This window comes from Microcaecilia unicolor, chromosome 10 (genome assembly GCF_901765095.1).
Source record: "Microcaecilia unicolor chromosome 10, aMicUni1.1, whole genome shotgun sequence".
NCBI classification, from domain to species: Eukaryota; Metazoa; Chordata; class Amphibia; order Gymnophiona; family Siphonopidae; genus Microcaecilia; species Microcaecilia unicolor.
The window spans coordinates 21,653,283-21,670,043 of record NC_044040.1 but is presented as its reverse complement, the minus strand read 5'-3'; the positions used below and the strand labels follow the sequence as shown (position 1 = coordinate 21,670,043).

At 45.6% G+C, this 16,761-nt stretch overlaps 1 protein-coding gene across 2 annotated transcripts in view; it reads left to right on the top strand.

Moving 5' to 3' along the window:
* RBM28 (RNA binding motif protein 28) overlaps window positions 1-16,761 on the top strand; it is a 61,950-nt gene that overhangs the window by 35,561 nt on the left and 9,628 nt on the right. For both annotated transcript variants that reach the window (XM_030216341.1, XM_030216339.1), the window contains exons 13-16: window positions 114-178; window positions 4,438-4,596; window positions 7,937-8,089; window positions 10,228-10,302. In XM_030216341.1, coding sequence (XP_030072201.1) covers window positions 114-178; window positions 4,438-4,596; window positions 7,937-8,089; window positions 10,228-10,302 — 452 coding nt within the window. The remainder of the gene's footprint in view (window positions 1-113; window positions 179-4,437; window positions 4,597-7,936; window positions 8,090-10,227; window positions 10,303-16,761) is intronic.

The following is a 16,761-nucleotide window of genomic DNA, read 5'->3' as shown; positions in this document are numbered from 1 at the left end:
AGGTTGGGGCATTTGGGTAGGCTTGCTTGAAGAGATGGTAACTTAGTAGGAAGGTAGAGTGTTGCTTCTTGCTAGAACTGGATGACTCTTACACAATCTCTGTTTCCTTGCAGTGATCCGAGAAGGGACAAAAGCAGCAGAAGCAATCAGTGCCTCTGATCTTGACAAGAGAAAGCGGGTGAGTGACTTAAGCGTCTAATTTCCATCCATATTGCTAATTCTTCTATTCCCCTTCCGCTGTGTATTTCCTTGGTCATTCATGTTGGTGTCTATGATTTATGCACTCTCTCACAGCACTTCTGTGCATCCTTCTCATTTACTCCGCATTCACTGCTCATTCTGCCACATCTACGTCTTTATTTCCCCATGGAATGCTGTCGTAAACCTGTCCCCCCATTCCAGGCGTTTACTGCCAACAGTACTCTGTCAGCGTCTGTTTGAGGGCCAGCGTCTTGTCTTTCTGCAGGATGCAGAGACCTTCCTTTTCTTGCACATCCTATGCTTTCTATTTTATTCCAACTTTTGTAGCCTGCTGATTTCCCTCAAGGAGTCATAGTGGGTTACAATAAAGATCAAAACATATACAATATCAGTGACTTGTCCACACAGAGAAATGTGGAGGAGTGGCCTAGTGGTTAGGGTGGTGGACTTTGGTCCTGGGGAACTGAGTTTGATTCCCACTTCAGGCACAGGCAGCTCCTTGTGACTCTGGGCAAGTCACTTAACCCTCCATTGCCCCATGTAAGCCGCATTCAGCCTGCCATGAGTGGGAAAGCGCAGGGTACAAATGTAACAAAAATAAAATAGATACTATTGGAGATTCTACATGGAATGTTGCTATTCCACTAGCAACATTCCATGTAGAAGGCTGCGCAGGCTTCTGTTTCTGTGAGTCTGACTTCCTGCACGTATGTGCAGGACGTCAGACTCACAGAAGCAGAAGCCTGCGCGGCCACATTGGTGATCTGCAAGGGCCGACTTCTAGTGGAATAGCAACATTCCATGTAGAATCTCAAATAGTAGCAACAGTGAAGGAGTGGCCTAGTGGTTAGGGTGGTAGACTCTGGTCCTGAGGAACTGAGTTCGATTCCCACTTCAGGCACAGGCAGCTCCTTGTGACTCTGGGCAAGTCACTTAACCCTCCATTGCCCCATGTAAGCCGCATTGAGCCTGCCATGAGTGGGAAAGCGCCGGGTACAAATGTAACAAACATAAACATAAACTCGGTTACTCAACCCATTCACCATGAGCTGCTTCCCAAAGTAGCCACTTAAAGGGCATCACCTCCCTGACCTCCTTCCTTCTCAATAGGGTAATATGGGAGATGTCAGTGTAAATCTCAGTTTTGTTGTTATCCCACTGGATGGGTCCAGTTGGTCCAGCCTTGGTCTAGAGAATGACACGGGGGCGGGAACAGAGCTTATGGGGACAGATCCCACGGGGACAAACTTTGTCCCCGTGTCATTTTATACTTTGAAGCCTGTTAATGAACTGGACTGTTATTTGTGTTTGAGTGATGCAGACAAAGATATTTTGATTTTTTTGGAAAGACGAGCAAACATGCTGGCCACAACTAGCAAATTTGCTTGAGGGATCCTGTATATCCTGCTACCAGCTACCAGACATCTTCTATTGCAGGAAGGACTGTAAAAGACAGGGGACGTAGACTGAATCCTGATATTGTTGATGACTTATTCATCCACAGATTAAAAAATCATGACAGTGCTTCATAGGGCATATTTCTCCCCTCTAGGGCATACAGAATGGATTGTATTTTCTACCCCTGGACATTTTTAATAGGGTGGATTAGGATTCCTTGGGGTAGTAGAAATCAGCTATTTTTGGTTGGAAGGGTAAAGGGTGGTGGTGAGGGGGGTTATTAAAGGTACTCGCTGGTTTTCTACTTGTAATTTATACATAACAGTTCCACAGCATATTGCTCCTTTTTATACTTTATTAAAAATATCAAACATATAAACGGCAAGTGACCGTATTCACTTGCAAATGCGCAGTACAGACTTCCCTCTCTGTCCCGCCCTCGCGTCAAGACGTCATGACGTCAGAGGGCGGAACAGAGAGGGAAACGGAGTCGAATTGTCGGACGCCGCCTGGAAAGGAATATCGCGCGAAACAACCTCCCCCCTATCCCCGCCCCCCCCCCCCTCCGTATCGGGCGCCCTGCACTGACCTGACAACGCCTCTCACCTCAGTGTGGAAGCGCTGCAGGCAGCACAGAGCGATCTGCTGCTGCCTACAGCGCTTTCATATGGAGGTGAGAGGTGCTGTCAGGTCAGTGCAGGGGGCCCGGCACGGAGGGGGGAGGGAGCGGCGGCGATGAGGGTAGCTGGATATGGGGGAGGGGGGAGGCCAAGGGAAAGAGGAGGGTCGCTGGATATGGGGGGGGAGGACGGTGGACGGGGTGAGGCCAGGGGAGAGAGGAGGGCTGCAATACTCGCCCGTTTTTACGGGCTTAACGGCTAGTTTAAATATAAAATCATAATTGTTCGAGACTTCTGCAGATGACGACAGAGCTCATGGGGATGGGGCGGGGACAGAGACAGAACCTGAGGGGATGGGGACAAACTTGGTCCCCGTGTCATTCTCTACCTTGGTCATCAAGCTCTCTTTATCAGCAAAGTTACGCAAACATGGTACAATGTCTCTGGGGAGGTTTACCTTCTGTGGCCCAAAACATCTGTATACTGGATGAGTTTTCATACAGCCGCCGTTGCTGTCTGCGACCTCCAACTCCAGTACACTGCATTAGATTTTTCTTATCGCCTCAGGACAGCTGCTGAATTCCAGGATTTCAGGGACTACTCTAATCCTCATGTTGTTTTTTATGCAACTGGTTTTCCAAATCCTCAGTTTTGTGAGGAATTCTTTGTGAGGCAGTTTTCAGTGGGTTTTAAACATATACTTTTTTTTTTTTTTTTTTGGAATGTCCACAATTTCTCATTCTGTTCCCCCACTTATTTCCATCTCAATCTCTTGGTGGCCCACAAGGATTTTTTCAGATCTCTGCGAAAGTTTCTCAGATTTCACTTTTCACTGATCTGAAGGCTTTCTTACAACTTCCCTTCCACTTCTTGTGAATGAGGCCGCTTTACTGGATTCCTCTCTCTCTCTCTCTCTCTCTCTCTCTCTCTCTCTCTCTCTCTCTCTCTCTCTCTCTCTCTCTCTCTCTCTCTCTCTCTCTCTTCCTTCCTTGCTGTCAGCCTCTGAGCCCATTCACGCGCCTTACCGGCCTGCTTATCATAACCTCTCTGCTTTCTTCCACAAAGCCATATTTTGATCCCTGGAGGGCTTCTGAACTTGGATATTACCAGGGGGATACCTAGGTGTATGGGTGTGGTGTTCTCATTTTCTGGCTAAATTAATGTTGGCTCCCTGATTTAGGTGACTATCTTTGCTGATGTTACTTCCCTGCTTTGGGAATTTTTGACATGAAGTTTAATTTTCTTACGTGTTTGATGGTTGTAACTTAATTTCCCTAATAGAGTCAGGGGAGGGGGGTAGGACATTAAGCCCTCACCTCTAATAATGTACAGCTTCTTGATCTCAGGCAAAAAAAAGGGGACAGTCCTCAGCTGATCTTAGCAATCCTAGCTAAAAGGCAGAGAAGCAGTCAGTGACAGCCTGCAGTATGGAGGGGCGTAGCCAGACTTTGTCGGGAGGGAGGTCCAGAGCCCGAGGTGAGGGGTTACATTTTAGCCACCAATCCTCCCCCGCCACCACCAGGTACCTTTGCTGGCGGGGTCCCCAACCCCCCGCCGGTCTCCGAGTCCGGCGCGTTCGCTTATCTGGATTCTGTTTCTGTGAGGATGTCAGGACTCACAGAAACAGAATCCAGATCAGCAACACGCCGGAGACCGGCGCTGAAGAGGACTTCGGCTGGCGGGGGTTGGGGACCCCCGCCAGCAAAGGTTCCTGGCGGTGGCAGGGGAAGTTCGGCGGCGGGGGTTGTGTGAAAGCAGGGGGGGCCAGCTCTAAATCTGCGGGGGCCCATGCCCCCGTGGCCCCACCTAGCTACGCCCCTGGTTATAAGCAGCATCTTGCATTCTTAGATCCTGTCATATTTCTCATTAAAGGCCCAGGTCCATCAAAGAGACTGGTTTTCGATGCAATCTCTAATCGTGTACTGTGTGAAAGAGGACCTGTCTTCTATTCAGGCTGTAATGTGTAAAAGCAACCTGCGTCCTTCTCAGGAAATAGATTCTTCTCTCCCCATGCCTATATTCTTCCTTTATTAATTCACTTGTGTAATCTGTTTACCAAAAGTAGCTCAAAATGGATAATAAAACATTAAACAATACTAAAAATTGAATATCCTAAATAAGACACTGAACTTAATACCATACAGTTAAAAACACAGGCGCCCTCTGTTTCCCTGTTAGTAACTGGTTTCTCACTCTTTTTTTTTTTTCTTTCTCATAGTTTGAGGAGCTGAAGCGTCTGAAGCTACAGGATCAGAACATTTTTGTCTCAAAGACGCGTCTGTGTGTCCACAACATCCCAAAATCTGTGGAGGACAAGCAACTGCGACAGCTGTTGATACAGGCACTTGGGCGTAGCAAGGGGTTGCGGATAAAAGAGGTGAGGCACAAGCCTGGTGCCACCCTATCACGGATGATGTGTGTGTGTGTGGGTGGTGGAGCTTCCTGTGCGTGGAAGGGGAGGAATCCTGGGGCTTGCACTGGGAAGAGGGATAGCATCAGGGGGAGAAGCCATCTTTAATTAATCTGTGGGAGAAAGGTGGCTCCTGGTACAGATTGGTAGTGCTGCTAGATATTTAGCTCTAAAGCTGGTGATGCTTTGAAACCCTCTGCTCAGTGTGCATCGGCAGCTAAGAATAGAATGTGGAGGAGTGGCCTAGTGGTTAGGGTGGTGGACTTTGGTCCTGGGGAACTGAGGAACTGAGTTTGATTCCCACTTCAGGCACAGGCAGCTCCTTGTGACTCTGGGCAAGTCACTTAACCCTCCATTGCCCCATGTAAGCCACATTGAGCCTGCCATGAGTGGGAAAGCGCGGGGTACAAATGTAACAAAAATAAAATAGATACTATTGGAGATTCTACATGGAATGTTGCTATTCCACTAGCAACATTCCATGTAGAAAGCTGCACAGGCTTCTGTTTCTGTGACGACTCACAGAAGCAGAAGCCTGCGTGGCCACATTGGTGATCTGCAAGGGCCGACTTCTACATGGAATGTTGCTAGTGGAATAGCAACATTCCACGTAGAATCTCAAATATTAGCAACAGTGGAGGAGTGGCCTAGTGGTTAGGGTGGTGGACTTTGGTCCTGGGGAACTGAGTTTGATTCCCACTTCAGGCACAGGCAGCTCCTTGTGACTCTGGGCAAGGAATGGAAAACAAAAATGAGGACGTTATATTGCCTTTGTATCGCTCCATGGTGCGACCTCACCTCGAATACTGTGTGCAATTTTGGTCACCGCATATCAGAAAAGATATAGTGGAATTGGAAAAGGTACAGAGAAGGGTGACGGAAATGATAAAGAGATTGGGATGTCTTCTCTATGAGGAAAAGCTAAAGCGGCTAGGGCTCTTTTAGCTTGGAGAAAAGACGTCTGAGGGGAGATATGATAGAGGTCTATAAAATAATGAGTGGAGTTGAACGGGTAGACGTAAATTGCTTTTTTTACTCATTCTAAAAATACTAGGACTAGGGGGCACGCAGTGAAGCTACAAAGTAGTAAATTTAAAACGAATTGGAGGCCATTTCTCTTCACTCAACGTGTAATTAAACTCTGGGATTCGTTGCCAGAGAATGTAGTAAAAGCAGTTAGCTTAGCGGGGTTTTAAAAAGTCTTTGGATGGCTTCCTAAAGGAAAAATCCATAGACCATTATTAAAATGGACTTGGGGAAAATCCATTGCTTTATTTCTAGGATAAGCAGCATAAAATGTATTGTACGTTTTGGGGGATATTGCCAGGTACTTGTGACCTGGTTTGGCCACTGTTGGAAACAGGATGCTGGGCTTGATGGACCTTCGTTCTGTCCCAGTATGGCAGCACTTATGTACTTTTGAAGGAGGAGTTATCTAGTGATCTAAAGAAAGGAGGAGTTATCTAGTGATCTAAAGAATACCTGGACAAACAGTGCATGTAGCCCTGAAGTATAATTATTCCTGGAATCTAGCATATCATCTGACTAAAGCAGAGAGCTGTATAATGCCATTTCTAGGGAGCACCTGTGATACTTAAAGGTCTTATCTGCTTGAAGGAATATGTGACAGAGGCTCGGCTGGTCCTTGTGCAGACACCACTTCCCTTACCCCACAAATTGGTGTATTGCACCACTCGCCCACACTTCTTTTAAATTAATTTTCAAAGTCATTTCTTCAGGTAAACCGCAGAAATTGACAGCTTGAAACAGCCCATCCTATGCTTTTAACCACATTGAACAGAGGCGGGGGTGGGAGGGGGATTACAGCAGGCTTAGTTTTATGTTTTCAAAACTACATTTTTGTTTATTTTCACTTCTGTACCACCCTTCACTTAAGGCCATTAGAAGAATAAAAATAATAAAAGCAGGAGAGGAGAGGTGAAAAGTGGAGAAAGTAGTACAAAAAACAGAAGAAACCAGTCTTCGCAAGGAAATCAACAAGAAACAAAACAGCAAAGATGACCAACAAAAGCAAAAAACAAAAAATATTAAAAAAAAAAAAAAAATATATATATATATATAAAAAAGGTCAAAATTTAAAATTAATCATAAAATATGTATTTAAAAGATGAATCTATCAAAATCAAAAAATTACATAAAAAAGACGACACTTTGGATGTAAAAATGAAGAATCAACTATGCATAGATCAGAGACGCTGCTCTGATCTTCTCCGCTCAACAACTTTGTTTCCAGTACAATTGAGCACTATAGCTTCAGTTTATTGACACACATATTCTTTTATATTTGGATAGAATTAATGATCAACAGACGGCAGAGAAGACTCCTGACACAGGCCAGTATGGCCGAAACACAGCTGTGTCGAGTCCCTATCTCCCTGCTACAGTTTGGCTAATAAAGTTGATTCTTCACTTTTACATCCAAAGTGTCGTCTTTTTTATGTAATTTTTTGATTTTGATGGATTCATCTTTTAAATACATATTTTATGTTTTTTGCTTTTGTTGGTCATCTTTGCTGTTTTGTTTTTTCTTGAAAAGTGGAGAAATACATTGTGTTACTTGCCCCAGGATCACAAGGAGCAGCAGCAGGATTTGAACTGGGCTTTCCTGGTTGTCAGTCTGGTATTCTAGCTTCTAATTTACTCCTGCACTTATATATCTGAAGTGTCTGAATGTCATCTGTCATATCCCCTTTTTTCTCTCTGAGGGGAGACATGATAGAGGTATATAGAATAATGAGTGGAGTGGAACAGGTGGATGTGAAGCGTCTATTCACGCTTTCCAAAAATACTAGGACTAGGGGGCATGCGATGAAACTACAGTGTAGTAAATTTAAAACAAATCGGAGAAAATTTTTCTTCGCCCAACGCATAATTAAACTCTGGAATTCGTTGCCGGAGAACGTTGTGAGGGCGGTTAGCTTGGCAGAGTTTAAAAAAGGGTTGGACGGTTTCCTAAAGGACAAGTCCATAGACAGCTACTAAATGGACTTGGGAAAAATCCACAATTTTGGGAATAACTTGTATAAAATGTTAGTACGTTTGGGTAGCTTGCCAGGTGCCCTTGACCTGGATTGGCCGCTGTCGGGGACAGGATGCTGGGCTCGATGGACCTTTGGTCTTTTCCCAGTATGGCATTACTTATGTACTTATATTTAGGTCTTTAAGTCTTAGTTTAGAAGGCTTTTGTCACATCTTTAGCGTTTTGTGGCCTTTGCCTGGATTGTCTCTAGTCCTGCAGAGCAGAAGTTATTCAGTATGCACGAGACCATAACTTTCTCTCCCCTAGTGTCGTGTGATGCGGGACCTACGGGGCAAAGGCGGGAAGAAGAGCACTGGCCAATCCCTGGGTTACGCTTTTGTGGAATTCCAGGAGCACGAGCATGCCCTGGCTGCTCTGCGCCATGTAAACAACAACCCGGACCTGTTTGGACCTCACAAGGTATGGATTAAATCTGTTACCCTACTAGGGGCAGACAGATCAGTGACGGATTGGTACTGTATGGCAGCAGTTGTAAGACAGACATCACTAATGAGAGAGATGGGTGTCTCTAATCAGGCTTTACCCTCTTCCCAGATCTCTCTTTTCTTTTTCCCTCTCTCTTCCTGACATTTAGCTAATGGCATCCTGAGGTGGGTGAAGGCATTGCTTGTTCCTGTCATGTCTTCAGTTCATTTTTAGAGGACAGATATCCAGCGACGATCGCAGTTTTCTTCTTTAGGACTCCCTTCTTGGCTCCACATCCTGTAATCACATCTCGGAGAGAGTGTTTTGTGTATGCTTGTATGAAACAGCCCAGCCAGTATAAAAGATCAAGGAATAAATAATAGAAAATGTAATAGTTGACGTTTTAGTCTCACTAGGGCAGTGTTCTTCATTGCGATTTCCGATGACTAGTGACGCCTCCAGCGACCCTAGGTGAGGTTCCCTAACTCTCTTCTAGAGAGTTGCATGGGGACAGAAATCTTACCCATCCCCACCCATCCCCGCAAAAATTTAACCCATCACAACCCGTCCCCACTCGTCCCCGCAAGAATTTAACCCATCCCCACAAGAATTTAATGGTACATAAAAGAAAATTCTGGTCAGCTCCCTCAGTCTCTCTCTGGATTTGAGCCACATCACTGTAGGCAAGGAAGGAATGGAAGCTGAAACTTAGAACACTCTGGTGTGCACATGTAAGATTTGTCTCTGATTTCTGGCACTGTGTGCTGAGAGGTCACCACATGCACGCACCAGTAGGTCAGGTGTCAGACCTGAGGTCCGCGCATCAGCCCGGGAGCAAAGAGGATTAATTGTAACATAGTTAGTGACAGCAAATAAAGACCTGAACGGTCCATCCAGTCTGCCCAATAGTCACACTCATTATCAATTCATGATTAAATCGAGTGTGCCAGATAGACTTCTATGGTCTATGTTCCAGAAACACGAAAGAAAGTATATAATGTGTTTCTGGAACATAGACCATAGAAGTCTATCTGGCCCTATACTTATGTTCCAGCTGCTGGAGTTCTCGCTGAAGCCCACTCCAGTCTATTCGTCTTCTCATTTGTGGGATCCTCTGTGTTCATCCCAAGCCTTTTTGAATTCCATCATCATTTGTGTCTCTACCACCTCCTTAACGGAAGACTTTCCACATTTGTGCTGTTAAAGCAAGGAGGAAGAGGAGGAGGAGGAGGAGACAGCACTCAAGGTACTCGGTAGATGAGAGGCTGATGCAGTGCAGCTTACACTTCCACAGGAACCCCGCAGAACTTCCATCCCCACGGGAAACCCACAGGACCTGCTTCCGTCCCCGCCGGAACCCCGCAGAACTGCTTCTATCCCCGCGGGAACCCCGCAGAACTGCTTCCGTCCCTGCGGGAATCCCGCAAACCCCGTTCCCATGCAGCTCTCTACTCTCTTCTCCCAATACATACCTCCTCCCCACCTTATCCAGAGGTGTGTTGCTGGCAGTGTCTCCAGAACAATTGCTCTGTAATTAGCGAGTTGGTGCTACGCAGCATATCAACTGCCACGCAGTTCTTGCAAAACTCTTTTTATGCGAACAGTGTAAAAGTTTGGACATCGTGCAGATGATGCTGGAAGGAAGCAAAACTGCTGTCCCAGGGTCCACTTCCTGTAGGAAGACTCTGGGACAGGTCAGGGCTTTAAAACAGTCCGGGGTGGGGGTGAAGAGACATTACTCTGAGTACACTTGAGCAACTATACTAGCTATAGCATTAGAAGGGACTCCCTCCCCCCCCCCCCCCCCAAAAAAAAAAAAAAAAAACCCTAAACTTTATCATCTAGACTTCTGGGGACCGTCCACTTTATCCAGCACTGACCCTGGTTCTCACTTGAAGTTGTTTTGCCAGTGTGGTCCCCAGTTCAAAAATAGTGAAAATCACTGCCCTAGGGAATTCTACAGCCTACAAGTGTTGTCTTTGAATTTCTCTTGTCTTGCTGAGCTCTGCAGCGTGTGGTATGAAAGTAGGGTTTGGAGATTTGCAAGAGAGGGCTGTCATTGCAGCGTGCAGCTGTAAAGCACACTGAAAGCTGCTCTCATTAACACTGTGTGTTTTTGCTCCGGCGCATAGAGGCCAATTGTGGAGTTCTCTCTGGAGGATCGCAGAAAACTGAAGCTGAAGGAGAGACGAGCTGAGCTCAGCCTGGTAAGACGTGTGTTGGTCTGTGCTTGTGTCTCCACATGGTCTGCTTGCTCTCCCTCTCTGCACCTATATTAGTTGAAGAGAAGTGTGTGTGGGGGGGGGGGGGGGGGGGCTCCAAAGGCTTAACTTGCACTTTCCCAGAGTAAAAAGGTAAGTTGTTAACCGGGGCTGTGGAGTCAGAGTTGGAAGCAATTTGGGTGGAGTCATTTGATAAAATGTACCCCTTCTGACTACAGCTTATAAAACTTATAGCATTATATACGGGCCGATATTCAAAGCAATTGAGTGATCAGGAGAGGCTCCTGCCCAGTGGAATACCCTAGAGCATACACAAGTATAGTGAGCTTCTGTGAGAGGTCACAGCAGCCATTTTGTGAGGCCAGCCACTAGGGGCAGGAACGAGGGAGCTGCTCTCCTGCCCCCAATGACCCTCTAGAGCACCACGGATCAGAGGTAGGCTCGTGGGGGGGGGGGGGGGAAGGAGACGGGACTGGGGGGTGAGTTTGGTGGGGTTAAACTTTGAGGGGTTGGGGGAGGGTGGGAAGGAAGGAGGGGTGCTGGGGAGGGGGGGGGTTGCAGCACTTTAAATAAGATTTTTTAAGTTATGCGACCCCAGCTGAACATTGGATGGGCCTGTATAAACTCCAGCACCCTGTCTGCCCACATTTAGTCCCCAAGGTAAGCATTTAAACATTTTTGCCATATATTATACCCCCAATATTGGAGTGCTATAATATATGGCGGTTAGCTTGGCAGAGTTTAAAAAGGGGTTAGACGGTTTCCTAAAGGACAAGTCCATAAACCATTACTAAATGGACTTGGGAAAAATGCACAATTCCAGAAATAACATGTATAGAATGTTAGTACGTTTGGGAAGCTTGCCAGGTGCCCTGGGCCTGGATTGGCCGCTGTTGTGGACAGGATGCTGGGCTCGATGGACCCTTGGTCTTTTCCCAGTGTGGCATTACTTATGTACTTAGATTTTACATAGTAATCTAAGGAAATAATTTTTCAATGAAAGGGTGGTGGGTGCGTGGAATTGCCTTCTGGTGGAGGAGCTGAGGACTGTGTCTGAATTTAAGAAAGCGTGGGACAGGCACATGGGATCTGTTAGGGAAAGAAGGAGACACTGGTTGCAGTGGATGGGCAGACTGGATGGGCCTCTTGGCTCTTATCTGCCATCTTGTTTTATTTATGTAAAATCTTTGTTCTGGATCTAAAGTACTGGTAAATATAAGTTATATTTACTAAAGTAGTAGTACATATGTTATTTACCAGTACTTTAGATCCAGAACAAAAAAAGTTTTAAGCCTAATATCAGTCGGAGTCAGACAGTAGAAAAATAGATGCGTTGGAGTCAAAGGTTTGGTGTACTACCAACTCCACAGCCCTGGTTGTTGCTCCGTTCTGACCCAGTGGTTAAGGGGCCGTGCTGTACAGTTCCAGTAGAAGCAAATGAGTTGCAAAAAAAACAGGCAATTCATCAAAATGTGGCTGTTATTTCTCACATGATTAATGCATTTCTTTCAGTTGTTTTTGTAACTTTCTATTAATTGCTCCTGAATAATGCATTTCATAAGTTACGCAAATGGCAGGAAGTGAAACAAGTTAATGGAACATAAAAATTCCCATATTGGGTCAGACCAACGGTCCATCTCACCCAGCATCCTGTTTCCAGCAGTGATCAATCTAGGCCACAAATACTTGGCAGTATCCAAAAATTGGAATATTCCATGCTACTTACCCCCAGGGATACGCAGTGGTTTACCCAGGACTACCTTAACTTTTTTTTTTTCTTCCAGGAATTTGTCTAAGGGGAAATTCTTACCTGCTAATTTTCTTTCCTTTAGTTCCTCCAGACCAGTCCACATATGTAGGCATATTTATTCAAACTCGCTATGGCGCCTAACCTAACTGACAGATCCAGGTGGTTTGCAATCTAATAAATTCAAAGTTTAGAAAGGAACTACAATAAAACAGGAAAGAATAGGGCAGTGATACTGAAGAGACATACTCTTGTCTGAAAAACTACATAGGGAAAAAGGAAGGGAGGAGGAGGAGACGGGGGGGGGGGGGGGGAGGGAACCATGGAAAAATGAGGACAAGGCTAAAGCGGGCTGGGGACTCTTCAGCTTGAAGAAAAGACGGCTGAGGGGAGATATGATAGAGGTCTATAAGATAATGAGTGGAGTAGAATGGGTAGATGTGAAGCATCTATTTACGCTTTCCAAAAATACTAGGACTAGGGGACATGCGATGAAGCTACAAAGCAGTAAATTTAAAACGAATCTGAGAAAATGTTTCTTCACTCAACGTGTAATTAAACTCTGGAATTCATTGCCAGAGAATGTGGTAAAGGCGGTTAGCTTAGCAGGAAAAGTCCATAGAATATTATTAAGTTGACTTGGGGAAAATCCACTGCTTATTTCTGGGATAAACAGCATAAAATGTATTCAACTTTTTTGGGATCTTGCCAGGTATTTGTGACCTGGCTTGGTCACTGTTGGAAACAGGATGCCGGGCTTGATGGACCTTTTGTCTGTCCCAGTGTGGCAATACTTATGTACTTAGCTGTGGCAACATATGAGCCCTTCCCTAAATGGAGAAGAGAGGCGGGACTAGATTCTTCCGCTGCCAGGCTTCATTTCAAAATCTGTGGAAACCTCGCTTTAAGGCAAACAGATGGTAAGGTTTGGGAAGTCTTGCTTATTTGGGAAGACCAGTGGAGAACCGCAGACACCTTCGCACAGGTCTTGTGTGCATGTCCCTCCATGCTTCCCAATGCTTGGTGCTAACAGCGCGCATAAAATTTGCATATAATTAGCGCTGCGCATTGGGAAGTGCCTTTTTGGTGCTGTAATGGCGGTATTTTCAGTGCCGGAGTTTTGAGCATGTCTCCCTAGGTAGAGTAGACCCAAACACTAGCAGCTTGATAACAAAATAAAGAGGAAAACACTTTCACAGATGAAATCTCTCTAGGATTTGGAAAGGATAAAACCATAGAATTGCGTATTAGGTTATATCAGTTAACTGCTGGCCCACAGATAAGTTGAAACACAAACTTCAGCACTGTGCCCTAAAGGATCTTAAATATCAGACAGAAAGGTTTGTAGAGAACTCTGGCTTCTAAGGGGCGCCAATGCACTAAAACCGAAAAAAGGGTTATCTTATCATATTTTATTTTAAGAGAAAAGATTAAACGAATTGCTACATTCTGTAGGGACTGCAGTCTTTGCATAGATATTTAGAAATGCCCAGATAGATGATGATATAATAATCTAGTTTGCTCAGGATTTAGCAGATAAATATTCCCAGGAAAGGATAATTTCTGATGCCTCCCCTAACGTGGCTACTTTTAGAACAGATAGCATCTGCCCCGGGGGCGTAGCCAGACTTTGGCGGGAGGGAGGTCCAGAGTCCAGGAGAGGGGGCACATTTTATCCCCCCCCCCCCCCGTGCCACCGCCGCCACCACCAACTTTGCCCCCCCCCCCCCCACCGCCAACCCTCTCGACCCCCCCCCCCCCGCCGCCAACCCTCCCCCGCCGTCGTCGTCGCCTACCTTTGCTGGCGAGGGACCCCAATCCCCGCCAGCCGAGGACTTCTTGCTTCCCGCTGAAGGCTTCGTTCTGTTTCTGACGTCCTGCACGTACAACGTGCAGGACGTCAGAAACAGAACACAGCCTTCGGCGGGAAGCAAGAGGACCTCGGCTGGCGGGGTCCCCCGCCAGCAAAGGTAGCCCAAGGCGGGGGAGGGTTGGCGACGGGAGGGGGGGTTGAGAGGGTTGTCGGCAGGGGAGGGTCCAGGACCAAATCTATGGGGCCTAGGCCCCCGTGGCCCCACGTAGCTACGCCCCTGATCTGGCCATGTAAAGGGCAAATATGTCCATCAATATACAGAAAACCAACATTCTGGCAGGTAAGTGGCATCAAAGCGATTAAGCAGTATTCCTTAGCGTCCCTCCGGACCGGACCAGGATTGGACTGATGGGTTGTGCTCGCCTACCAGCAGGTGGAGACTGAGAAAAAACTCTGACTCTAGAGAGCCAATAGGAGCCCTGGCCATGTGACCTTAGCCCCAGTATTTTCTCAGTCTCCCAGCAGGTAGGAAGTGAGCCCATTAGTCTCTCTCCTTTTCTCTTTAGATATTACAGATATTTGTGATAATTCTTCTGTGCCTGGAATCTTATTTAGAGGCTTGACAGGGTTTCCTTTCTCTTCTTTCTTTGACAGCCTCGGGGGTGTTAAACTCGGGTGTCTCGAGTCCACCCCCCTTCCTCCCCATCTCCTGGCTTAGCAGGGAAGGGCCGTCCCTTTCTCTGGAAAGGTGTACCGTCTTTGGGAGAGGCAGCCACTTTTAACAGGCAGCTGCTTTAAAAGAATTAAATCAAATAAAAGGAAATTCAAAGAAGCAGCCTTTCTTTCCCCAGACTTCTAACGAGCAGGCAGCTCCAGTGTTTTATTATGATTGAGGGGTTATAAAAAAACAAAAAAAAACAAAAGAAAATAATTGTGTCTGTGAATTTAAACAGCGATTTTTCTCGTCAGATTTAATTTCCTCCATTTTCTTGCGTTTTGAAAAAAAAAAAAAAAAAACAAAGGTGCGAACCGCGTAAGCGCGGCCACCTGTTTTTTCCGATATGGCTTAAAAGTTCAAACAGCTGCTGTCGGTCAGCGTCGCGCAGTTCACGCAGCCGGAACGTGTAAATTTTGCTCTCCCTTCAAGGTTTCTTCGGGTCCGGTGCTGCCTCCGGTTTTTTCGGGGCCTTTTTCGCCGGCTGTTGTTTCTTCGCCGTTCCACTGGGCTCCGCTTGTTCGGAGGTGTCGGGCGCGCTGTCGACGATCGCCACGGGGCCAGTGGTGCGAACGGCGGCCATTTTGTTTCTCCCTCCATCTTATCAGTCAGGGATCTCTCTGCTGAAGGTAAGGCTGCAGTTCATAGAGCAGTTCGGCTCCAAGATGTGTACACTTTTGTATGTGCTGAACGGCGTATTCTAAAATGCTCTTCACATCAGCAGGCAATATTTGGTTGAAAGGGGGCTCCTTTCATATATGGATATATAACAAGCTTTTCTTCTTTTAAATTTCTATGTATCACGGGGCTGTTAACACTAGTTTTTTCTGGTGCTCAGTCATTTTTCATTGCCTGGTGGAAAATCTACATCTTATCATAATATCATAATTCATTTCAAGCATTTTCCTCAATAGCTGTAGTATTATACAGTGTTTTAAGAACTTTAGAAACTTTCTCTATAGGCATAGAGTAAATTTCTGTCTTTCTCATTCCCTGGTGAATAGGACTACATTGTCTAAGAGTCAATTGATTGATACTTTGCAATTCTGACCATAATATCTTAGTTCCTTTCAAGCATTTTACTCCATGCCTATGATGTTATATAGTGTTTTAAGAACTTAACAGACAATCACTCTCAATGGCTGTAGTGTTATACAGTGTTTTCTTTTTCCGACTTTAAGAAGCCTTCTCTAGAGGCATACAGTATATTGTTCAGATGCCATGGGGATATATCAGCTCTTTCATATTCTCTGAGGGACAGTCCTGTCTACCAAGCTCCCAATCACTCAGCTGCCTTAGCAGGCATGCTTTATTCATGTCTTCCCTTCTTTTCCAACTGCCTTGAAGCCTCTCATATTTCATTTTAGCTTTCTTCTGGTTTTTACAGGACATATGGTCACTTAGAGAATAAAGTCATCCTTTCACTTAAAGATAGTGGACGGTCCTCAACCATCTACTCGTGTTTGTCTCTACTCTATCAGTTCAGCATTGGCAGATTATAAACATCCTGGTTTGGTCCAGTATGCCTATACATACCATCTGCTATCTCTTCCTCTTCCTTAGAGACCTGATGTTATATCAAGCTTTCTTGAATTCAGATACAGTCTTGTCTACACTGCCTTCACCAAGTGGCTGTGGCACAACTTCACTTTTTTCGTTACAGGTAATTTCCAAGTTTGTCCTTTTTCATTTTCATTCTATGCGCCTTCACTCCAGAGTGTTCTTTCAATTGGAAGGGGATTCACTCACTTCCTGTGTATTTATGCCATAGGTACATAAGTATGGTTATGCTGGGTAAGGCCTAAAGTCCATCAAGTCCAGCATTCATATCTAATGGGCATAGGTACATAAGTTTTGCCATTCTGGGGAAGCTCAAATGTCCACCTTTCTACACCCAGAACAGCATTAAAGGAAAAAAAAAAAAAAAAAAAAACCTCTCACGAGAGTATCGAACAGAAATCTCTGCTCCAAAAGCAAGGCTTTGCAGTAATTCTGCAAACTAACGCATACAATATTTGCCATGGCTGTTCACCACTAGGAACACTGGGGACCCTGGGCCTAGGTTCGGTGTTTTAACCTGAAACAAGCTCAACATTCATATCTATTGGGTGTGAGTCTGGTACTACTACTACTACTACTTAACATTTCTAGAGCGCTACTAGGGTTACG